General features: G+C 43.6%; 1 protein-coding gene across 3 annotated transcripts in view; it reads left to right on the top strand.

The window, feature by feature from the left end:
* The window catches only part of LOC147025457 (interferon-induced protein 44-like), a 52,269-nt gene extending 34,178 nt beyond the window's left edge, over window positions 1–18,091 (top strand). For 2 of the 3 annotated variants that reach the window (XM_085886464.1, XM_085886466.1), the window contains exons 6-8: window positions 3,077–3,177; window positions 7,233–7,398; window positions 8,057–8,320. In XM_085886464.1, coding sequence (XP_085742590.1) covers window positions 3,077–3,177; window positions 7,233–7,398; window positions 8,057–8,079 — 290 coding nt within the window. In that variant the 3' untranslated portion in view covers window positions 8,080–8,320. Of the gene's footprint in view, window positions 1–3,076; window positions 3,178–7,232; window positions 7,399–8,056; window positions 8,321–15,687 lie in introns of those variants that run through there. The other variant, XM_085886465.1, reaches the window with a different exon arrangement.
* Window positions 18,092–26,372: the final 8,281 nt, after the last annotated feature.

The raw sequence follows: 26,372 nt of genomic DNA, 5'->3' as shown, positions 1-26,372 counted from the left end.
AAATGCATGATAAAACAGCTATCACTCAGGTTTCAACTTTGCAACCAGGTCCGCTTCCTAATGCTGCTTGGGAAAAGCTTGCCATTGATATAGTGGGACCACTTGATAACGGCCGAATGGACTGTCATTATGTCATTACCTTAATTGATTACTTCAGCAAATGGCCAGAAGTAGCCTTTACGTCCCAAGTAACATCTCCTACAGTTATCAAGTTCCTGACTCCAGTATTCAGTCGTGAAGGAAATCCGTGGGAACTTATCTCTGACATTGGATCTCAGCTTGAGTCAACTGAGTTTGAAACATTCCTGTGGGAAAGAAACATCAAACACTGCCATAGTTCCATATATTACCCACAAGCCAACGGAGAGATAGAACGATTCAACAGAGTGTTTAAAGACTGTTTACACACTGCAAATCTCGAAGGGAAGCCCTGGAAATCATTCGTACCCAACTTCTTGCAAAGTATTGAGCTACATGATATGCACCAACTCATCAAACCCCTGCTGAGCTTCTACATAGATGTACATTGCACACCAAGTTGCACATTGGGGACCATTAAATCAGCGTACCTGCTGCAAGACTCAAGGATGTGAGACAATGTTCAACAGAAAAAAGAGAAGTATAAACGATACACAGACAAGCGTCGGGGAGCGAAACCTTCCACCTTTCAATGTCATTCTTTCGTGCGAGTTCAGAAACCTGAAATTCACCAGAAAGGACAACACAATTTTATCCAACCCCTCAAGATCAGTGAACAGAGAGGTCCTGCTACCTTCAGATCTCTGATGGGAAAGTGTGGAATACAATTCATCGAGCACCTGCAATTGAGACCTCAAATGGACCTTCTGCCGGAAGTACAACAGGTTCTGAGGTCTATTGGGCACAGAGCTTTGTCCAACAAATGCTTCCGCAAGTTTTTACCCCAGGTGTTCGTCGTGGGACGAGATATTGTTGTGGGCTGGGTATCGGCTGTGAGCACGACCGCTAGATGGAGCAGTAGAGTCGGCCCCGCCGCACACCTGGAATCTAGATCGTACCCTCGGATAACTCTGAAGGTACGGGTCCCTTACAGGACTGAATCATCAATAATTAACCACGGGGGCACAGGATTATTTGCCAAACTTCAAAATACCTATAGGCCCACGTGGCGTGCCACTGAGGATTCACACCCTCGACGGAGCTCGAACAAGCCAAGCCAGAATTGTGCTCAACCCATGCATAACCCGAGCGGGTGCTTACCAAGGTCCCGTCGGTCCAAATGCACCACTACAGCAACAACAGCCTTTTTAATTCCCAAACACGCGCCTTGCCAAGCCAATGAAGGAAAGGACAAAGACGAGCTGAAACATTCAACAAAAGGGATATTTGTTTACAATAGGCAGGGAGGGAACACATGAAGGGCCGAGTTTAACCGACGAAAAAGGATGCAAGTATGTACAAGGAGCATCGGCACTTAGGCCTAGTTCACATTTGCCACGGCGGCCGTGAGGTCTCCAAAATCTACGGCCACTAGCAATTATACGGCGGCCGCAGTATTTCCACGGTCACACAATGTAGCAGTCACATATGTTTTTATTTTTCGGGGAGCCGCACGGCGTATTTATAAATTGTAGAGACCGAAAACGTGGGGGTGCCGTACGGTCTTTGATTTGATGTTGCACGGTGACCTAAGGGCGTTCCTGCGGTGGCCATAGAATTTTCAAGGCAGACGCAAGGTGCCCGCAAGGCGACCACAGGGGGCCGCAGGGGGGACCTAGGGTGAACGTGCGGCCAGACGGACGGTAACGAGTGGGTATTTTTTTTTCTTTTTTTTTACCAGTTCTTTTGTTTCGGCTTGTCGAATTGCTATGGCCAACGTAGAAATGAAAAAAGTTATAACTCCGCGCTATAATTCCACGGCGCCCCTACGGCCTGTAAAATATAGCCATACGACGTAGGGCCACCGTGAGGCCACCTCAGAAACACTGCGGCCGCCGCACGTTTCTGTCAATTCAGACGGTGTACGGCCGTAGAGCAAATGTGACTTAGGCCTTAACAGTTCTACTGAGACAAGACAGGGCCCCAGACACACACACTCACTCACTCACAGATACCCAGAAAGCAAAATGGACCTTCCCGCCTCGTGCGGTTTGGCCGAGACAAGCGAACCAGACCGGCGTCGAGAGGCGACCAGCGCATGAGCATATCAGCGAGCAGCGCCGAGATGCGACCCGTGCTCGAGATGTGACCCGCGCTCCAGCAGACCAGAGCAATTTTATCCGAGAGGTGACACGTGCTCGAGCAGATCAGCCGCAATCCTTTCTCCTTCGTCGTTCTCGGGCGCGGTCTGCTTAGGCGTGGCCTGCGCCTATTGGTCGACTGTCAGCAACCTCGCTCGCATCCCCCGGATTGGGCGAGAGAGATGTCAGTCTCTTGTGAACTCCACCCACGTACGTGCTGACACGCATGTGTGCAATGGTGCCAGTGGAGGATGGTGGGAGGAAGCGAAGGCAGGTGTCGTAGTTATTGTTGATGTAAAAATCCTAACTATCAAAATAACTCCGCAACGCATGAACATCCAATTCCCACTCGACTAGGGACGGGACCCTAACGAGAAACACACACTTACCGATATAACTGAGCTATAGGGGGCGGCTGTCTGTCTGTGTGCGCAAGGCTTCCAAATTCGTAACAATATCATCGAGCCCCTGAATGGACCAAGGACTTTGTCATGTGACATGCTTTATACATTTATTATTATTTTTTTTTTTGGGGGGGGGGGATTCTCATCACCAGTTGTTATTTTCACGAAAAAAGGAACATATGGCATTGGGAGTTGCATGAATATGAATGAATGCATGATGAGCCGGAACTGACGAGGCGGAACCAAGAGTGACGTCAGCGGGCTGTCGAGTGTGGAGCACGAGACGTGATTTAAGGCAGATGAACGAAGGATCCTTCGTGTGGGATGTCATTGCTCATACACAACAATAGACTGTACTATCTTAACACATTATAGCTATTGCCCCTCCCCCCCACCACGCTATGCTGTTCTTATCATGACATGAAGGTAACAGTTGTTATCTTTGTTTTCCAGAAATTCCCCAGGTTGCCATTCTTACCCACTGTGATGAGGCATGTCCAGAAGTTGAGAAAAATCTGACCAACATTTTCAGGAGCAAATACATCAGTAAAATGGTAATGCCTCCATGATTACTGTTTCACTTGGTTTGCAGATCCAATTTGTCATTGTGATGAATTGGAGAAGACATTGTATTCTAATCTCTACATTCTAATTTTCGCAGAAGAATACGCTGTGATTAAACTGGCCTTGTTTATTTTAATGTTACCATTCATGAATTTTTCTGATCATACATGCAAGTTAGGTCAGTAGACTTACAGAATATCAGAGGGTAACAGCAGTGGCGGATTAACATTTTCTGGGCCTTAGGCTTCGAATGTATGACCGGGCACTCATATAAATATACCATAAAAATTTAATTTTCATTGAGGGAGTCATGCATAATAGCGCACATAACAAGTATATTTTTCACCAAAAAAAGTTAAACGAGGGTAAAATAAAGAGCTTCTGTCACTGGTGAGAAAATAGAGAGAACATGGCTTTGTTACTCACCCAGCTCTGGACGAGTGTTCTGCTTCATTTGCAAGCTATTTTTTCATCCAGAGAACCGGGACCGGAACCCTTTTATTCATGGTGGCTATAATGATTGGAAAAATGCGAACTCATGTGCAGAACGACACGAAAACAGTCCTGAGCATTGCAATGCTGCTATCGACTTGACTATGTGTTCAAAGTTAATTGGAAGAGTTGACAGTTTGGTGGTAAAACAACATAATGCAGAACGTGCATATCCACGATCTATGCTGGAAAGAGTTGTCGCAACTATCAATTTTTTAGCTGAACGTGGATAACCATTTCGTGGACATGATGAGGTTCTAAACTCGCCTGCAAATGGCAATTTTCTGGGGACATTAGAACTACTGGCTCAGTTTGACCCGTTTCTAGCCAATCACTTGTAAACGCATGGCGGAAAGGGCAGAGGTTCTGTCTTGTACATATCGTCTACTGCATGTGATGAGTTGATTGAACTTATAGGATAGAAACTATTCAAAGAATTTATCACTGAAATAAAAGAAACTAAATATTTTTTCAATATCTTCAGATTCCACTCCAGATATTGCTAACTTGGACAAACTTGCACTGACTTTTCGATATGTTCACAAGGACAGACCAGTGGAACGTTTTACAAAGTTCCTTGATATGCATGGTCATACTGCTCATGATATTGCAGAAAGTTTTTTTCTCTTTCATGAAAGAGAAATCATTTGAACATTTTCAACTGGCGAGGTCAATCTTATGACAACGCAAGTAATAGGAGTGGAAAGTATAATGGTGTGCAGGCATTGATTCACAAGGAAAACGCTTGAGCCGACTATGTACCATGCTCTGCTCACTCGTTGAATCTGATTGGGCAATCTGCTATTGACTGTGTGCCGCATGTCTTCCACTTCTTTGACTTCATACAAAATTGTTATACATTTTTCAGAGCCTCTAAACATCGATGGAGATTGCTTCTGAGGGAATTTGGTGAACAACTGCCTGCACTCAAACATCTATCAGACACACGGTGGTCTGCACATGCTTCCAGTGTAAATGCTTTGGATCAAGGATACTCTGAGATTCATAAGTGTTTGGAGAAAATGGCTGAGGATCCATATGAAAAATCAGATGTGTGCTGTGAAGCAAAAGCTCTTGCTGAAAAAAATGGAAAATTTAGAGACAAGTGTTCTACGGAGTGTCTGGACAACGCTCCTACAACGCTTCCACTGAACAAGCATAAGTCTGCAAAGTTCAACACTGGATCTGTATACAGCAGTAAAACTTCTTCATTGGCTGAAAGAATTTGTTGCATCACAGAAAGAGATGTTTGATGAATTTGAAAAGAATGGCATTCTGAAGACTGCCACATCAACTTACAAGGAATAAATAACCAGAAAACATAAGCACAGTGCGAAATGAAGTTTGATGATGGACCAGCACAGGAGACTGACCTGTCAGGCTCAGCACGTGAATCATTCCGTATCAATGTCTTTCTACCTGTCATTGATCAGCTGTGAAGTGCCTTGAGTAAATGGATGGATGCTTACTCAGACTGAACACAAAGTATGGATTCTTGACAAATCTTTTGCAGTTCAAGGATGAAGAATTGCAACAGGCTGCACACCATCTGATTTCTTGTGATCCTAAGGATCTTGAACCCAGCATTAGAGATGAATTGATTCAGTTCAAAGAGTATATGAAACTTAATGTATATGCAGTTGGAACTGACACTGAATGTAATTTTGAACTTCATATGTTTAAACAAATTGTATCAAACAACCTCTCTTCAGTTTTTCCCAATGCATATCTATATTTCCCTTCGAATGTACCTCTGCCTGATTGTATCCAACTGCAGTGGAGAGAGATCATTTTCTGCTCTAAAACGAATCAAGAATTACCGAAGGTCAACAATGAAAGACGAAAAGCTGAACTACTTCTCATTGACGCACATCGAGTCGGAGCATTTGCGTAAAATTGACAGTCAGGATATTATTATTAATAATGAATTTGCAGACAAAAAATGTCGAAAATTAAAAATTTTAATTTTATTTTTCGATTATTGATATGGATTTTTAGAGCTTCCATTTGTGGTGGAAGTGCTTTCATGTTGATCTTATTTAGTTTTAGTTTTAATGTGATAAAAAGCAAAATTCTTTCAGTTTTCTTTTTTATTTTTATTTTACTTACGGATTCATGTATTTTAATGTTTCCTCGACGACCCGTGAGCCCGTTGGGTTCCCATTGTGACAGCGGTTGATAAAAAAAAGAAACATAGCTCCAGCAAACTATACCGCTGAGGTTGTTTGCATTGATCAAATTCTCCCAAAGAGTACTTCACTGAATCGGGAATTGATTTTTTCATAATTTTTTTCATTGCCCGATTTGAAGGAAACTTGATATTGTGCGTCAATGTGAAAAAAAAAAACACGGAGAAAAGAAAGTCGAAGAAATTATTGTGCGTAATCTCAACACAATTTTATTTTTTAATGAACATGGAAGTATTAGATCAAAATGGCGATGTTTATTTTATGCTTAAAAATAAATCTTTCTTTGTCTATACTAAATGTTTGAGATTTTAAAATTAATCATTTCAAGAAAAAAAAAAGATAGCTCCAGCGAACTATACCGCTGAGGTTGTTTGCATTGATCAAATAATCCCGAAGAGAACTTGACTGAATCGGGAATTGATTTTTAATAATTTTTCTTTGCCCGATTTGAACGAAACATGATACTGCACACCGCAGGAGAATGGTGAGTAAGGTGGCCATAAAACCTTTGCGCTATCGTGTATCGTTTGGCTGTATTTCGGGAATATACATACATGCATATATACATTCATACAAGATGAGAGTTTTCGTAATATATAGATGGATCTTGTTTTCTGAAATAAATACTTTTGTTTGATTGTTATTTTTTTACTTGTTCACATATTTTTGGCAGGCCCCAAAGACATCCGGGCCTTAGGTTTCAGCCTATGCAGCCAATAGGACTATCCGCCACTGGGTAATAGGTAGAAAACAAACACACTGATGAACCATCATACGTGAAGGAGGTAGCAGACAAACAATGGAGGCAGAGGTCAGTGAGTTTGCAAAAAGCTCAGTGGTATGGAAGAAACTTCAGGAATGATGGGTTACATAATTGAAGGACTTGTTGGAAAAGCTCAATACAACTCATTCAGGGAGAATGTTTCACCGATGAAAGATCAGGAGAATGTGATGTATCGACTTGCAGAGTGTAAGTTGGTTTGGAATGCTAATAGGATAAAATATGGACAGGGATAATAATGGGGTTTTCGGACCAAGTCCCGAAGGGAGGCAGTGAAGCACATCCAGGCTTCCAACCTGTCGCGTTATTCTCATTTATAATTTATCTTAATCGTTTTACTAGGTTTTATTCCATCACCATTATCCTTTTTATCATTGAATTCCTTGTGTAAGGAAATCTGCATTATTAAAGGTTGGAGTTTTCATAAAGTCGATCGTCGTGTGCCACAACTTAAACTGAATGACGAAATGGATTTCCACAATTTCTACAACACTTTTGATTGATGTTATTTGAATAGTTTTGTTATTCTTTTATCAAATCATTATATTACACAAATACACAAACAAAATCGTGTCTTTATCAGATGAATCAAGCTTCACAGAAACTCGGAATCCCTTTGAACTGTATCTTCCCTGTGGTAAATTATTCAACTCAAGTGGAGACAACGACCAACATGGACGTCCTGCTGCTGTCTTCTTTCAAACACATGATCAACTTCGCTGGGGACTTCATTGGCGAGAACATAAACAGTGAGATATACATTTGTTTTTGTTTTTATGAAAGCTGCTACAACATGACAGTTGCATCCTCTGGAATATTTCATATAAGCCTGTATTACCACATTCTGTCCAAGTCTATGTGTGAAAGTTTATAGATGTATGTTGATAAATAAATAATGAATGTGAAATAACATCACGTTGAAACTGTGCAATGTGCTGAGTTCTGGAAACTCGAGCTGAATGACCAAAATCAAAATGATCAAATGGTGATTTTTAAAAGAGTTGAAATTGAATTGAAGTTAACTCAGGTTATTCTGGGGCCAAATGAAGAATAATCCAAAACATTAACAAGCAAAACATCATTTGTAAATGCATGTTGGCAGGTGATAATATTTTTAATATTCAGTTTTGGGGATATTTTGGTAGAACTGCTTATGGTAGAGGGGCTTTGTACTGTTCCTGCTCCCTGATTGGAGTAAGCCTGGGGTCAGTGATTGGTCAGCTGTGCCTGATGTGGAGAGACCACTGTGGCCAGAGGTTAGTTTGTGTGGGTGGTTGAGAGAGCAGTGCAGAGAACACTCGTTCTGGAGTGAAATAGTGATTTTTTGAGTACCATCAATGAGTGGAGAGGAGTAAATCTGGCAATAAAAGCACATGCTTGCTTCTTGCTGGCTCTCTCCTCTTTTAGTGGGGATCCAGCTCTTGGACTGAAAAGGCTCTTTCTGGTGGGACATGTCCAAGCTCCACTCCTTGCAGCCTCGCTGTGATGCTTTGAACTGATGCATGGAGCCACCCACTATACCAGCACTTATAAGTTATACAAAATCTTAGACTTCGATGCACAATTCTTTCCTCCATTACTTGCCTGCGTTGAGGACTTGACTCTTGTGTGTGTTTGGTGACATAGTCGGAGGTTAGTTTCTTTGTGCAATAAATATTGTTCCTTGATGAATTGTTGCACTGTTTTTTTTGTGAGGAAATCTATGCACTCTGTTCTGTATCTACACTTTTGTTATGTGGAATATGGGTGGGGCAGAGGTCTGAGCTATATTTTCTTCAGAATAGTATGGACCAAGTGATCAAGTCTGTTAGATTTCTCCTTAAATCAGGATATTTGTCAGAGATAATTTGTCTTGTAATACTTTTATTGAGGAGGCAGTGAGCATTCATTATAGAGCAGAATAGATTATCACTGTACCGTGTGCAACCTCGTGTAATAGGGGAGACCAGATGAACACTTGTGTCACCCAGCAAGGCACGCTGAAAGCACTTCAAAGAAAACTCTCACCGGCTGTTTGGCCAGCGCAACATAAGCCATTGCGGCATAGTATGCGATAGAGCTCTGGGTGTGGACGGAGCACTTTTGTTCTGTTCAGGGCCCTCCTATGGAGTGGTATGGCCATGAAGATAGTGACACCCACAGGCAGTGGGCAGCCAATGATGGGTCTCATCTCCCAAGAAGACTGTCCCAGAGATTATGAAGGCCATGACCACACTGGTGCAAGCAGTTGAGCCTTGTTCCTTGAAGATGTAGAATTTTTCTTTGCTCTCCTTCTGTTTTGTCACTAAAGAAGGATGCATGGTGCCATAAACAGTGGACAATGTCTCCCCAGCATCGCAACTCATCTTCCTTGTTGCCATTTGTCGCAACATGCCACATCATCCTGCAGCAATCTGCACAGCACAATCAGCTATTGTCTGCCCCAAGCCCTCACTTGGCCCCCTTTGTTCCTCATTCTGAGAATCCAGTCGTTGGTGCCACCATGCATTTCTTTATTCCTTCTTGTGTTCATGTCTGGTTTTTCATGTCTTACCATTCCCATTTGTCTATCCCCCTGTGCCAGATCATTCCAGGTATTGTTGTCTTGACTCCATGTGTCTCATTTCTTTCTTTAAAATCACTCGTAACTAGAACTGCCACTTTATAACTGCTGGCAGTGATGACCGGGTACCCAGTTCGTCCGCCTTTGACACAACTGATACAACATGAGACTTAAATCATAGTCCCAAAGTTTCGCATTTATCGGATAAGCGGTGCCAGAGAAAACATTATTTCATGATGATACAAACACAGGCCTGCTTCGAGACGGCGCGGAACAGACGAGTTACGAACCGGGCAGCACAAAGCGTTCAATTTCCTTATTACTGGCGAACAGATTCAAATAATTAAATAATTCTGGCTGCCAAACCGCGTGACCGATCAGGTTGAAATTTTAAACTTTTGTTTCGCATGTCGGCTAAATTAAAAATTTGAAGTTTCGTATATATATAGAAGCAGCGGTTACAGAGTCAACATTAATTAATATTTATCCTTCAATCCAAGATGGCGGCCAAAGCATGTGACTTGTGACATCATAATTTTCACCACATGTGCAAACATGATCGCAGACGATAACTGCAAATTTTCGCTTCGCTAGGTTAAGCATTTCCAGAGAAAACATTATTTAATATTTTTCTTAAAACCAACATGGCTGCCAAACCCTGGGCCCGATCCCGTTGAAATTTCAAACCCTCATTCCGCATGACTGTTCCACCACAAAGTTGATGTTTCACCTTTATTGATGCAGTAGTTCCAGAGTAAACATTAATTAATATTTTTCCTTCAATCCACTATGGCTGCCAAACGTTGTGTCGTAGCTCAAAAGGGGGTGAGAACATTTTATTCGCCATGGAGAGGCGGTCATAGTGGTGGAGTTTCGCCTGGATCTGTTCAGTCGTTTCAGAGAAAAAGACGTTTAAAGATATTATTTTTCAATCCAAGATGGCTGACGAACCATGTGACCTATGACATCACAAATTTATATTCTGCTTCCAACTGGGTATTGGAACACGTTTGTGAAGTTTCGTGTTAATCGGTAAAGGTGTGTTTTTCTATCCAAGATGGCCGCCAAACCATGTGACGAGTGATGTCATAATTTTTACCACGCGTGCACACCGGATGGTGGATGATAATTGCAAAGTTTCAATTCATTAGGTTAAGCGGTTCCAGAGAAAACATTATTTAATATTTTTCTTTAATCCAACATGGCGGCCAAACTGTGTGACTTATCAATTCGAAATTAACAAACTTATATCGCCTACATGTCCCGAATATAGTTCTGAAATCTCCCCTTCATCGGACCAGCGCTTCTGGAGAAGAAGATGTTTGAAGGTTTAGGGTTTTTTCAAGATGGCCACCAAACCATGTGACCGATCAAGAAGAAATTAACAAACTTGAGAAAGGACCTCATGTGGAATATATGTGTGAAGTTTCGTCTTAATCTGTCTTGCCCTTCTGGAGAAGAAGATTTTTAAAATTTATTCATTTTCAATCCAAAATGGCTGCCGAACCTTGTGACCTATGATTTCATAAATTTAAATTCTGCTTTCCATCGTCGACCCAAACAAGTATGTGAAGTTTCGTGTAAATCGGATAAGGTCTATTTTTCTATCCAAGATGGCCGCCAAACCATGTGACTTCTGAGGTAAAAATTTTTTTACCATGTATACAGACGTGAGGGCGGAAGGCACTTGCAAATTTTCGCTTCGATGGCTTATGAAATTCCAGAGAAAACATTATCCTTCAATCCAAGATGGTGGCCAAAGCATGTGACTTGTGACGTCATAATTTTCACCACATGTGCAAACATGATCGCAGACGATAACTGCAAATTTTCGCTTCGCTAGGTTAAGCATTTCCAGAGAAAACATTATTTAATATTTTTCTTAAATGCAACATGGCGGCCAAACCATGTGACCTATCACTTCGAAATTAACAAACTTGCATCGCATGCATGTCACGAATATAGTTCTGAAATCTTGCCTTCATTGGACCAGCGCTTCTGGAGAAGAAGATGTTTGAAGGTTTTAAGATTTTTCAAGATGGCCGCCAAACCATGTGACCTGTCAACAAGAAATTAACAAACTTGAGAAAGGACCTCTTGGGGAATGTACCTGTAAAGTGTCGCCTCAATCTGTCCAGCCCTTCTGGAGAAGAAGATTTTTGTTTAAAAAAAACACTAAAAAACAAGATGGCGGCCGAATTACGTCATCGATGACGTGAAAAAAAAACATTTTTGACGATGAATTTTGGCGTAGATGACGCTCAAAAAATTTCAGATTTTTCCTATACGGCGTTCTACTTGACGAATTTTCACCGGTATATCGCTTCACCTATGACGTCACGAAAAATCACACGTGTTCCCCATAGTGAGCTTAGTAAAATGTATCAAACGAAATTTTTTTCCATTGCACAGTTTCCGAGATACAGATGTCCAAAGTCTATCGCTTTTTTCAAGATGGCGACCGCACCACGTGACCAATGACGTCATAATTATAACGTGATTGTGCTATCAAAAAAAGATACAAACTATGGTGAAAATTTCCTGTCGATCGGCCTTAGTGTCCCAGAGAAAATTATTTTTAAAGCGAAAAAGGGTGCAAAATGCCGGCGGAAAATAATAATAATGCGTAATAATAATAAACAAAAGAAAAACAATAGGGTACCCTGTACTCACAGGGTACCCTAATTATAAGAAAAGTTTTCCCACCTTTTGCCTTCCCCGCATTTTCCCAACAGGTTCAGCTTTTATTGGATGGTCCTTGGAGAATCTATTAGTAATATTGAACACAGAAATTTAAGCACCGTTTCGGGATCTGCGGAGGCCTTGAAAGACCTCTGGCTCAGTCAGCTCATACTTACGGTTCATCTGAAACGATAATATATTATTTATTTATTAAAGAGATGGCGTGTTCCTCATGAACCCACCATTTTTTTCACACTGACATTTATTGGTCTTAATGGAGGGCTTAATTGGGTGTAATACTGATTTATTACCAATGTGTTAGACTGCTGAAGTACAGATGAATGTCACCACTCGCCATCAGTTAGGAAAGGGGCTGTCACACCTTGACGATTTAGCCAGCGTATGCCGATTTATGAAAAATTTGTCTAAAACGCTGGCACATGTCGAATACGTTATGGGTACGTTATGTGTACGTGAGGTGCACGCTGAAAAACACTACCATAGGTCGTATTACGCTGGTTTAAAACGTTGTACTTTTTGGTTGTCCAAAAAATTTTCCATGCTTGAAATTTTACAACGTACTCGGCGTTTGGCTCACACGTTCCGCGACGCTGGCCATAAGTTGTAGGCACGTTATGCGATCGTTGACACACGTTAATTGTATGTTACTCATAAGTCGAAACACGTAGAGGTAACATTCGCGTTCCCAAAACTTATTTCTAACCTATGAGTAACTTTTTGTAAGCATGCTACACGAACGTTGTTCACACTTCACAACATGCTACTTGAAAGTTCCTCATACATCGAAACGCATCAAAGTAATGTTTAGGGTACCCGTGACTTATTTATAACCTATAAATAACGTGCTTGGGAATTATTACGCTTTGCATACGCTAGACTATCGTTGGGCATAGGTTGTGGACGACTAAAACACGATAAACAATCGTTGGTATAACTTATCTATAAGTTATTGAAGCGTTCTGTGTTCATTACTAGTACATTATGCATTTGTCAAAGTCGTTTTTAATACTTTATAAAGTAAAATAAAGAAATATTTCATCGTGGGATGAGGAAAAAAAAATTAGCCGAAAAGATCATCGAACAATGGTGCAAAGTAGTCTCCTATTTGTGGACGATAAGAGGATCCATCATCACCCACACCCTCCCCATCACGCTCACATACTACTACTGACACAGATACTACTACATACTACTACTGACATGCTACTACTACAACTACTACTACTATTACGACTGTCACGCACACCAACTGCTACTAATAGTATTACTACTACTGATATGACTGGCATTGACATCTACTCAACATGGAGTCTGGAACAATGATGGGTTCTTCTTGTGAAGCCCATTTGAATATACCAATTCCCCTTCACGCTGCCAATACGCCATTACACCGTAGATGTAAGTTAGAAACACGTTCAGTAAGTGCTGTGGTCGTCCGGAAGACGTCAATCTAATTTGTCTACATATGACAATGTGCGTTTTAGATACGTTACAAATAGGTTCATAGCATGTTACTCAAAGGTTATAAGCACGTTATACTTAGGTTCAAAGCATGCTACACATAGTTTATCGCACGTTACTCATAGGTTCATAGCACGCTAGTCATTGGTTCAAGGCAAGTTACAAAGAGGTTCAATGCACGTTACTCATAGGTTTCAAGCACGTTAAACATCGGTTCAGAGCACGCTACTCATAGGTTAAAAGGACGTTACCCATTGGTTGAAAATTAGGTTGCGGGTATGTTAAATATTACCTTGACGTGTTTCGACTTATGATTAACTTCAAGTAAGGTGTGTCCGTCGTGTGTAAACGATCGCGGAGCATGCCAGGAACATATGACAAGGCATGCGGAACGTGTTAGCCATACGCCGAGTAAGTCGTAAAATTTTCAGCATGCTTGAAATTTCATGACGTATTACACGTACCACGTAATATGACAGCGTAATTCATTGTTTTCCAGCCTATCTGAACGTATACACAACTTACCTATACCGTATTTGACGTGCGCCTAGCGTTTTAGACACATTTTTCATAGGCCAGCATACGCTGGCAAAATCGTCAAGGTGTGACTGCAATGTTGACACTTCAAATTCTCAGGCGGTTATGATTTAAATCGGCATCCAGCAGGTTCTTAACAGGCTATGCCACGAGTTCGCCGGTGATACGTTTAGTGCGCTATGCGTAAGTTAAACTATCATTGGGCATAGGTTGTGAATGCCGACAACAGGCTAATCATTCGTTGGTAAAAGTTATCAATAACACAATGAAACGTTCTGTGCCCGTTACTAATATGTTATGCATACGACCAACACATTATGAATACGCCCAAAACTTAAAAAAACATCAAAATTTCAGCGTACGCCAACGTTTTACATACATTTTTATAGTTGCCATTGCTGGATTCAGTGAATCGGGATGTCCTCTGGAGGATTCTTGGTCTTCGTGGGGTGCCACCAAAACTGATCGATCTGATGTCTGAACTCTACTCTGGTACTGAGAGTGCTGTGAAGTGTGGTGGTACCATCTCTGACTTATTTTCAGTTGTTACTGGAGTTCGTCAGGGATGTGTACTGGTCCCCACACTTTTCAGCACTTGTATGCACTGGATTTTAGGGAGGATGTCGGGGAGATCAAGTTGCGATGCATCGTTTGGGAATGTCAAGATCTCGGACCTTGATTTTGCAGATGATGCAGTCATCTTTGCGGAGACTTTAGACATCCTTTTGGGGGCCCTCGAGGTGCTGAATGAGGAGTCGGAGCCGCTGGGATTATGGGTTTCTTGGGTCAAAACTAAGATCCAGGCTTTCGGTGACATCTTGGATGCTGCTGTCCTGTCTGTGTCTGTTTGTGGTGAGGATGTTTAGGTCGTGGAGAGATTCACTTACCTTGGCAGTGATATTCATGTCTCTGCTGGCTGCGAGTCAGAGGTCAAGAGACGTCTGGGTCGGGCCTGGGGAGTCATGGATTCACTGGATCATGGGGTGTGGCGCTGTTAGTACCTGTGCGGGAGGACGAAAGTCCGAGTCTTCAGGTCCTTGGAACTTCCAGTCTTGCTCTATGGATGCGAGACTTGGACTCTGACCAAGGATCTGAGACGGAGACTTAATTCCTTTGGTACCAGGTCTCTTCGGAGAATCCTTGGCTATCGCTGCTCGGATTTTGTGTCCAACAAGCGGTTGCTGAGAGAGACTCGGATGAGATTTGTTACCTGCATAGTCCGTGAGCGTCAGTTGCGGCTGTATGGACATGTGGCTCGTTTTCCTGAAGCTGATCCTGCTCACCAGATTCTCTCAGCGAGGGAGTCTCATGAGTGGAAGAGGCCAGTGGGCCGACCACATGACTCGTGGTTGCAGCAGGTTGACCATCATCTCAAGGAGATGGGGATGGGCCTGGTTACTGCCTGGGGGATGGCCAGACGGAGGCCCCTGGAATACCGGCGGAAAGTGGACGCAGCGACGCGCTGTTCTGGCACATGCTCCCATACCTGACCTGACCATTGCTGGCTAAAACGTCAAGGTGTGACAGGGCCCTAAGTAAAAGTGATGGCTTTGGTTAATCCTCAGTGCATTGGCTATGGTTTGGTGGGGAACTGCCGACATTGTGGTTCCACATAATCTGGTGGGGATGGTCCACACGACAACAGATTACGATGTCTTAAAACTGCAGCAAAGAGGAAAACGTGATTGTTTGCATAATACTGTAGAATCTGAAGATGATGTTTGTGATTAGTCTTTTTCTTTACTTTGTGGAAGCAAAACATTTTTCTTAAAACATTTTCTTCTGTATTTTACAGGTGACTGAGATGAACAAGTATCAGATCTGTTCAATCAAGCAAACCTTCACCTTTATATTGCTCGTTGTTCTTATCCTTCATTTTTTTTCCAAGAATGTTAAAAACTGTTGTTTTCCGACCAACAGAGCCACATACATAGTCATTTTTGGCCTTTTCAATCTGATTGTTCTTGATGCTTTATGATGTTGTTGCATGCTTTCAATATTTTAAAATAAAATTGATTGTCAAAAATAATGCTCTTGCAGTGGCTCCACCCCATTTAATATTAGCCATTTCAGGAGAGTCAAGAGAAGAGACAGGAAGGATATAGGATAGTGGCTCTTCAGATCAGTGTTTGGCTGGAGTAGCTTCAGAATAGCTTTGACATTGACTCTTTCAAGAAGCAAGGGACTGTGGACAAGCACTGTGTGTGACATGAAACATCTGAGCCAATCAAAAAGTATAAGTATAGGACCAGCTTGGGTCAACTGCCCAGCACGTATAATATATAGGCCTTTTACTTTGTATGTTTTCGTGTGCAACACACTGTTTTAAACTCAGATAAAGATAAATCACAGATGGCCCACAGCTGTCAAATGGTGAATAACATATCCTTAAATTTGGCATTGACCGGGTGGGAGAAAGCCTTGTCGAGGTGTGGGTTTGTGCAATTGATGACAAAAGTTCATGCAATGGTGACTGGAGTCAATGGGGCAGGGTTGTCATTTGTTTATCACTTCGTGAGTCGATTAATAATTTACCAGGCTTTCCAAATTGAGTGCTTATTGTTCATGTTCTCAACCAATTTTTACCAACTCAACTTGAGTTGGGATGCTAGCAGAGAGACATCCTCTCATTTGCTGCATTTCTCATGACATAATGAAGTCTTTCACAAACAGCCTTTCATTCAGGGATGAAAGTGTTATGGCACCATCGTGGAATGCAAAGCTTTGAGGCAGCACTCCTCTTTCATGAGCAGCATAAGGCTGCGAGTGACATAATTGGCTGGAGGTGTCATTTTGCCACAAATGCAATGCCCTTGTTAGCAGTACACCGGTACTCATTTTGCTGACCTCATAAGGATGACCGGCTGAGTCAACCCAACCTGCTGATAATTAAATGGCCCAACAGAGGCTTGAACTCAGGACCCTAGGAACCTAAGCAAGTCCCCTTAACCGTCAATCCAACACCAGACCTGGAGGCAACACTGACTTCATCATTAAATATCTGCAGGTACCATTAATATCTGCAGAACTTTGGACAGGAAGAATAGCAGTGAAATCACCGATAATGTTGCTGAAGCTTTCCCAGTCAACCTTAGGGAAGAACTAACTCTTGGCTGTTGGGGTCTGGTGGGAAATTCCCTTGAGTATGGATTTATTGTCAGAGTGAGTGGTATTGTTCCACCTGTTGGAGTGAAAGGTGATGAGTTGTCACCTATCAAAGAGAAGGATCAAGTCTGACAATGAACCCCAGTTGTAGCGTTCTTCCCCATTACCTGTTGAGTAATAGTATCCCCAGTTCGGATGTTGGTAATTGAAGTCGCCCATGAAAAGTGTTGGAGGAGGGGCTGGAGGAAGGTCACCAGGTTGTAAACGCGCAGGTGTAGGTTTATGTACACTTAAAATGTGTCGACCTTGTACTTTGATAAAGTGCCTATGCAGGTTTTCATCTGGTGTAACCATGGTGATCACTGTGCAGTCGTGTGTTGTAAACCTTACCGAAGTGCAATTCTATGCTGAAACCCTCCTGTGAAATGCATGGAGATTGAATCCTCAAATATTTGCTCTACTTTCATCGCACAAATGCATCTCTTTTAGCAGAATCACAAGCACATCGTTGTCAGTGGATGTATGATGAAATACTTCTCACTTTGCAGGGTAAAGCACTTTACATAAAACTGCAAGATTTCAAGGATAATTGTAGTTTTGGGATAAACAGTGAAGTAGTCCAGACACTGTAAAAATATAACTTCACAAGTAACCAAGATAAGAACTCGTTTGCTTTCTGGTGGATACTTCCAGGATGGCCCAGGTGGAGGTCAATTGGTGTGCTATCACCTGGTTCATCCTAATTTAAACTGCATCCCTGCGAGGTTTATTGAATAATCGGGGATTTGGTCCATCGGTCCATCAGAAAGTAATTTGGACCTCTGTGACTCTACCGAGAGCTTACATCATGACAATAATTGTTGCATTTTTTTAAATATTTCTATTGTTGAAAAGATATTCTTGGAGTATTTGGAATAAATAAATAAAATTTCCCCCCCCCTTTTTATTCACTGAATATTAATGATATGTTATTAAACTTATGCTCTTGTCACTTACTCTTTGGTTGCAGAAAAATATGAAATTATTGTTATTGAAATGGATTTAACTTTTGTGTTTTCTGACAGGTTGGATATTAAATCTTCACTTTATCCATCGTGATGTTGTTTTCATTACAAACATGGGATGTTAAGGTCAGTATTGATTTGAAGTTGTCAAAGCAGAAATGTCAGTGTTCAGAAAAAAAGCAAGTCTGTACTGAAATAATGTTTGGCAAACACCATATCGCTTCATTTCTATAGATGGCCGGGTTACATACATTCGGCATGTTATTACCTCCACCAGATTATGTTTTCACCCCTCTTTGTCTATCAGTTTGTGAACAGAATATCTCATAAGGTTCTGGATCTGGATCCAAGAGTTTTTTTTGTTAATTATATCTTTACCATTGAGAGATGGTGCCAAAAACGATGTACAGTACTGTATATCATTATCTTTCAAAAAGTTGTGGATGAGTTATGACAAAACTTGGTTGATGAGTTGGTTGTGACAACTATCCAATTCGATTTTGGTTAAGGTCCAAATTCAGATCCAACCCATCAGTGGGATACAAAGTGTAAACTGTTCACCCTGGCAGAGGTATGCACTCTACCGAGAGCCATTCTAGTTTGAAATGTTGTAGTCATCAGACATACTGTAGAGAAGAAAACAAAATCGTTCGTTATTTCAAAAGATAGGCAGTAGATCCTCTGACGTTCAGCCAAAGTATGCAGAGACTGCGAGTGGCATTCCAAATCACTGATCAGGTTTTTTTTTCCTCTGCACTGAAAATACTGATATGTTGTCCTCGCGAGTTAAGGTATGACAAATTGGCAAGGCGACTTCAAAAGCCCAATGTTAGCAGAAATTGCTTTTGCTGTTGTGTCAAAATGACTTTCTGGTTACAAAAGCCACGCACAACTCTGACGATGAGCTGGTTTTTTTTTTGTATACAATGTCGAGGCTCGTATGAGAGCTAACACACAACGCACATCAAGGGGGGGCATGAGACAGGAGGGGAGGGAGTGGGAAGGACAAAACAGTGGGGAACAGAGACATTAGGAGATCTGTGGAAGTGAGAGGGATGGGACGGGGAACATGGGGAATACGAGATAGACATTACAGGGACTTTCAAGAAGGAAAGCAGGGAATTTGAAGGAGGTGCGCTTGGGTAGATTATCGGGGGAAGAAAAGATCGAGGATTTGGATGGGGGATGATAAGAGGAGGTGGTGAACAGCTGTTTTGAAGGCCTTGAGGGAAGAATGGGATTGAAGACAGTGTGGGAGTTTATTCCAAAGGTGGGGAAAAAGAGGAATGAAAGAGTGAAGGTGAGCAGTGATTCGTGATTTTGGTAGTTTTACCAGAAGGGGGTTGTTGGCGGACCTTGAGCACCCTGCGGAAATGTGGTGGGGACAAATTGCAGAGAGAGCAGGGGGGGGAGCGAGACTGGAGAGTAGATGGTAGAAGACAGAAAGACCACCGACCAACCTGTGGTGATTGAGTGAGAGGCCCAAAGACTCAGCCTCATTGCGGGAGATGCCAATGATCCGAAATGCCTTGGTTTCTACAGCGTGAAGCCGAGAAAGGTGGGATGCAGGAGCACCAGCTGAGACAGGAGAGCAGTACTCCATCAGGCTGCGGACAAAAGCTTTGTAAGTGGTCAGGAGCTCAGGTGGGCCGAGGAAGGACTTTGCACGATGGAGGTTTCCCAGTCGGCGACTGGCTCTGGAGGCGAGGTTTGAAATGTGGCTTTCCCAGGAAAGGTCATGGCAGATAGTGAGACCCAGAAGCTTGAAAGATAGTGACAGAAGCAGATAGTGAGACCCATAAATATATATTATTAAAAGTCTCATCATGTATGTATGTATGTTCCCGAAATACAGCCAAAACGGTACACGATAGCGCAAAAATTTTCGGCCCACCTTACTCACTATTCTCCTGCGGTGTGTAGTATCAAGTTTCGTTCAAATCTGGCAACGAAAAAATTATGAAAATTTTTTTGAAAATGAAAATTTATGAAATTTATGAAAAAATGAAAAAAAATCCGCACGCCGGGCGGACCACAATTCGTTACAATACATTGCAATGCTTTTAAACTCCCGGAGATGCCAGCGTTCGTGGCTTTATTTCATTTCCGCATATGCCTTAACCTCGAGAATCTCTTCATCGAAGCTGAATTGCAATTCCCAATTCAGTGAAGCTCTCTTCAGGAGAATTTGATCAATGCAAACAACCTCAGCGGTATAGTTGGCTGGAGCTATCTTTTTTTTTACTTGAAATGATTCAATAAAAAATCTCAAACATTGAATATAGACAAAGAATAATTTATTTTTAAGCATAAAATAAACATCGCCATTTTTATCTAATAATTCTGTGTTTATTAATTTATAAAATTGTTTCGAAGATTACGCACAATAATGTATTTGCCTTTCTTTTCACCGTTTTTTTTTATTACATTGACGTGCGATATCGTTTCATTCATTTCGGGCAACGAAAAAAATTATTTACAAAAATCAATTCACGATTCAGTCAAGTGCTCTTCAGGAATATTTAATCAATGCAAACAACCTCAGTGGTATAGTTCGCTGGAGGTATCTTTTTCTTTTTTTTTTGAAATGATTTTTTTTATCAACAGCTGTCACAACGGGAAAGCACCGGGTTTACGGGTCGTCTAGTATACTAATTAATGACAGTGTGTGTGTGTGTGTGTGTGTGTGTGTGTGTGTGTGTGTGTGTGTGTGTGTGTGTGTGTGTGTGTGTGTGTGTGTGTGTGTGTGTGTGTGTGTGTGTGTGTGTGTGTGTGTGTGTGTGTGTTTTTCTCCTCCATAACTCCACAACCAGGAAACCAAAGGGAACTCCAAGGATGTGCAAGAGTGAAAATTTGGTGTTTGGGTTAATTAAAACACCCCCTTTTGAAGATAATTAACGGCCTTATTTCATTAAATCCTTTATCAGGCGCATCCTCAGCCACCTCCCTCTCGATGGGGTCTCAAGGCACATCCTGGGTTACATTGCTGCGGTCTGAAGCCACCATGAACTTTGGCCTGCTCAACCATGCCTTGACTTGGAACAGGCCGCAACGATTTCTGAGCAATAAAGGTTTGTTTTTTTATTCCACTTTGCTCACTTACATGATTGAATGTCTGATTATCATACCTGTGAATCGCTCGATACTGTTACGGCTGTGGAAATTCGCAGACCACCAGAAAGGACCTGAGATCAGTTATGACGATAAGTAATTGTGTTGTTAGATTTCCCCACCATTGTTTAAAGGGAATTTCCGTGTTCACACGGCTGTGATCCTTTGAGTTAGCCGTTTTTCTTTTCTCTATGATTATTTTGGACCAATCATCCCCCAACAACCAAATCGCCACCACCAACAACGCCCCCAAACAACTACACCGAACCACCACCACCACCTTCGCCTCTTTACCTCCACCACTCCACCTCGCAAACATCGCTTCACCGCCATTCTCAAACGATGCCCGCTAGCAACCAAATCGCCACCACCAACACCCTTCCCAAACCACCGCAGCAAACTCCCACCACCTCCGCCTTTCTACCACACGTCGTACCATGGGTTGTGAACGGGTTCCTTTTGCCTCGAAAAGCAGATCAGGAATGATTCACGCCCACTTTTCATCCATCCAATGACTGAGCATCAGGTGGTGTAGCCCCGCCTCCGAACCCGCTGTGATCCAGAAATTTGCATATACACTCCTACCTCGGCCTATATAAGCGCGAGCACAATGCAGCTCGCGGCAGTCAAGTGGCAGTCAAGTCTGGAGTCGGTGGAGTGGAAGTCAAGCAGTGTCGGCGGGGCAGTCAAGTCGAGTGCAGGGTCGGCAGTGCAGTGTGTCAGTGTCGGCAGTCTGGAGAATAGGGAGACGGGGCAGTCAAGTGTGTCGGTCGCGGCAGTCAAGTCTGGAGTCTGTGGAGTGGCAATCTGGAGAAGCGGGAGACAGGGCAGTCAAGTGTGTCGGTCACGGCAGTCAAGTCTGGAGTCTGTGGAGTGGCAGTCTAGAGAAGCGGGAGACGGGGCAGTCAAGTCTGCAGTGTGTCGGTGTCGGCAGCCTGGAGAATCGGGAGACGGGGCAGTCAAGTCGAGTGTAGTGTCGGCGGGGCAGTCAAGTCGGGAGACGGAGCTCGAAGCCGACAGGAAAGGCAGACGGGGAGCGCCGGAGAGAGCTCACCGACCACGCCAGGGGCACGAAGCCAGGCGCAGCTACGCTGAAATCGCAGCTTGCCCGCCATCGCACAACGAGGGCGCGGGTAAGACCCTTCGGTCTCGTGGACCTGGCCGCTCATCCAGGTTCCACGCAGATTTGGTCCACGAACCTGTCTGCCACCCTTGCCTTTGAGGGTGGCTTTTCCTTTGCTTTTTGTGTAAATGCATGTGGTGGCGCCGTCTTGTAAGTAAAACTGTCTAAGTGTGCTTGTGAAATAAAGACTTTATTCAGTTGTAACTCTGCCTTTGCTTGCTTTCACTGTATACGTGCCTGAATTACTGTATGGCTGTAAAATACGTGCTTGTCTGAGTGTGCAATAAATGTGCTTGTCGAACTGTTCCCCGTTTCGTTGCGTCCTTTCCCTTGTTTGAAACTTCCATCTTGCATCACGGAAGGAATTGGTAGAGGGGCGTAAGCACCCGGTAAATAATCACATCCGTCGGGGCCGGCGATAACACCGCTCGGTTATCACTGAAGCACGGAACGGACCGCTTTAGCGGTTCGTGTGCTAGGCCGGCCAGCGGCGAGGTACGATCGCCCAGTTAACTACCCGCGCAGGTACTTGGGTAGGTCAAATTTGGCGAACAACCCTATCCTGCACGGGTGGCCAATTGGCACAATTGTGGTGGGGTCGAAAGACCCACCTGTGACTAGCTCCTGACGGTAGTTCCAAAGAAGGTCACGACTGAATTGTCCATTCCAGTGGGCGATGCGGTCGCGATTTGAGTTACGTGGCCGATCGCACGCCGGGCGGACCGAAATTCATAACAATACATTGCAATGCTTATAAACTCCCGGAGATGCCATCGTTCGTGGCTTTATTTCATTTCCGCATATGCCATAACCTCGAGAATCTCTTGATCGAAGCTGACTTACAAATTTAATCTCCAGAACTGAACTTTGCAGCAGTTCTGACAACGAAAAAAAAAATTGTTCATTTGTCCAATTCGAACATTTTTGGTATATCAGGTGTCTCTGGGAAGTATGTATTTAGTATGATGGCTCAGTGATTGTGAAATGCTTGCCAATGGAGCTATTCCTTATGAACTGTTTCATTGTTGTCCTTCAGCCACTTGGCGAGCACTCCACAATATTCACACTCCCACTGAATACTGCATATCTATCGACAATAACAAACTTCAGGGGCCACTCGCCTGTGTTGTCCCGCATTAAAATACAAATAAAAAAAAGTGGAACACTTCATTAACATCATATCGTGGCAGCAGAGCCAACACGAGCAGGCCGCCCTCAGCTATCAAGCCTGGGTTTGAATCCGAACCCAGGTATAAACTGTCATCCCGGTATTTCACAGGCAGGGTGCTTCATCAATGTCTGTGCCGGTAAGCTGGATGTCATATCTGCTGGAATCCCACCCTTCTTCCCTCCTCCCTCACTCCTCCCCTGTCTTCTCCCCCTCCCCCCACTGCACTCCCTCTCTCCTCACTTTCACCCCTCTCTCACCCCTCTCCCTCGCTCTCTCACCCCTCTCCCTCGCTCTCTCACCCCTCTCCCTCGCTCTCTCACCCCTCTCCCTCGCTCTCTCACCCCTCTCCCTCGCTCTCTCTCCCTCGCTCTCTCACCCCTCTCTCACCCCTCTCCCTCGCTCTCTCACCCCTCTCCCTTGCTCACTCACCCCGTCCGCCTCTCCGTCGCTCACTCACCCCGTCCGCCTCTCCGTCGCTCACTCACCCCGTCCGCCTCTCCCTCGCTCACTCACCCCGTCCGCCTCTCCCTCGCTCACTCACCCCGTCTGCCTTTCCCTCGCTCACAAAACCCCGTCCGCCTCTCCCTCGCTTACTCACCCCGTCCTCTCTCGCTCACTCACCCTATCCGCCTCTCCCTCGATCGCTCACCCCATCCGCCTCTCCCTCGGTCACTCACCCCGTCCGCCTCTCCGTCGCTCACTCACCCCGTCCGCCTCTCCGTCGCTCACTCACCCCGTCCGCCTCTCCGTCGCTCACTCACCCCGTCCGCCTCTCCCTCGCTCACTCACCCCGTCCGCCTCTCCCTCGCTCACTCACCCCGTCCGCCTCTCCCTCGCTCACTCACCCCGTCCGCCTCTCCCTCGCTCACTCACCCCTCCCACACTTATCTCTCTCTCTCTCTCTCTCTCTCTCTCTCTCTCTCTCTCTCTCTCTCTCTCTCTCTCTCTCTCTCCGTCTCCGTCTCCGTCTCCGTCTCCGTCTCCGTCTCCGTCTCCGTCTCCGTCTCCGTCTCCGTCTCCGTCTCCGTCTCCGTCTCCGTCTCCGTCTCCGTCTCCGTCTCCGTCTCCGTCTCCGTCTCCGTCTCCGTCTCCGTCTCCGTCTCTGTCTCTGTCTCTCTGTAATCAGGTGTAATCCTGAAACTTCAAACACACTTTTCTCCGAACATATTCTGTTCATACTTCCGAAATCTTCACATTATGTGTTCCATGTATTTACGCAGGTGATAGCGGATTCAGAAAATCGAATATCGATAGCACTTTCAAAGAGGGAATCGATGATGTCACAATCAGCAGCGTTCGGCGGCAAACCGACGGCCGTGTCCCAGACGACCTGCTTTATTTAACTAAGTCCATGAGTTCAGGACGTTTAGTCAACTCAGCATTTACAACTTTTAGCCTGCCATGTTGTTAATCTGTTGATTGAGGTAATATAGAAATGATGAAAATGTCAAATCGTTTGTGTTACTCATACGGCACTATGTGTCAAGGCCAACAATCTAAAGCGACCGGTCTCAAACGCTACCATGAGCACCCAGACATGCCACCAATATGAACTGAGCTGTTGAATGCGGAGCAAAAAATCCAAAGAAACTACCGTAACCGAGTATTGTGATCCATCCTGTCCCCCATACCCATCATAGACGGGTATCCGCTAGTTAAGATTCAAATTGACGATCTTAATCAAAGCTCAGGCCAACCAAATGAAAATTGATGATTTTTTTCTGACAAAAATTAACGATTTTAAAAGTTTGATCTTGAGTTTACCTTTGACCTTTTGACCTCAAACATAGTTGGTTTCCCAATTCAGTGAGGTGCGATGCAATTCCTGTTAAAATATCAAGCCAATTGGATGAAAATTGATTTTAAAAGTTTGACCTTCAGTTCATTTTTGACCTTTTGACCTCAAAATAGTTGGTTTCCTAATTCATTGACCCAATATACAAACTTTCAAGTCGATCGAATGAAAAATAAGGGACTTCAGAAATTCGAACTCAAGATGACCTTTGACCTCAAAATCATTCGGCTTCTTTGTTGTGACAACCTGTAAAACTTGATAAAGTTTAATGACGATCGGTTTAGATTTTAGAATGATGACCTGTCGGCGATAGACAGACAGACAGAGAGAATAATGCATGCGACCGACCAATATACTAACAAACGTTCGATTTTGCAAGTAACAAACAAACAGACAAACAGGGTGAAAGCAGAACCTTCCACCTTCGGTGATGGAGGTAATAAAGGCAAGAAGAATATTTTAAATATAATGACTGCTCCATGCACACAGCACGTTTCCCACTTTTTCCACCATCCCTGTTGGCCAATTGTCCAGATTACTGTATTATAATTCAGGAGGAAAAAAAAGAAGGTTGTTTCCGCCAAGAAATACCAGAATCAAGGAATCTGGCAAGCATCTGTAGAAGCCAGAGATCATTTATTGCAATAAATACAGTCCCAGCAGGCAACTATGGAATCCAGCTGCCAATGCCACCAAGGGCTTCCACAGTGCTACATGAAGATAGCAGTACTGGAGTTTGCCAGGTTTACGTGCAATGCCAGGCAGAGCTGTGTATTGCAAAGAAAAATGTGCCGAGCAAGCAGTGCATGAACTGGAATGGGCTTATAGAAGGGAAAAAATAGAGCTCTATTTAGCTATCGACCTTTTTCTCATTCTCCCCCACCACCAGCAACCCTTCCCTCTCCTTCACCCCTCCCTGCCCTCCTGCCCTCCCCCCCCACCCATTTTCTTTTCTTCCACTCACCATTTCAGGATGACTGCATGTGTCTCTTGCAAGCTAGTTATTTATGAAGGTGCTACCCCCTCCCCTCCCCCCCTTTTGTAAACTCACTCCCCCCCCCCGTGCCACCACCCATCATTTTTATATAGCACGGTCTCTGCACAGTGTCCTCTGTCCCAGTTCTTTGTCAGGGTACCTGGCAATGCATTGCCCAGACTTACTGCACCAAAC

Source organism: Eptatretus burgeri, chromosome 6 (genome assembly GCF_056783735.1).
Source record: "Eptatretus burgeri isolate ZD-2024b chromosome 6, Ebu_testis_v1, whole genome shotgun sequence".
Lineage (NCBI taxonomy): Eukaryota > Metazoa > Chordata > Myxini > Myxiniformes > Myxinidae > Eptatretus > Eptatretus burgeri.
The sequence above is the reverse complement of the archived record's forward strand: the minus strand, read 5'-3'. Positions and strand labels throughout refer to the sequence as shown.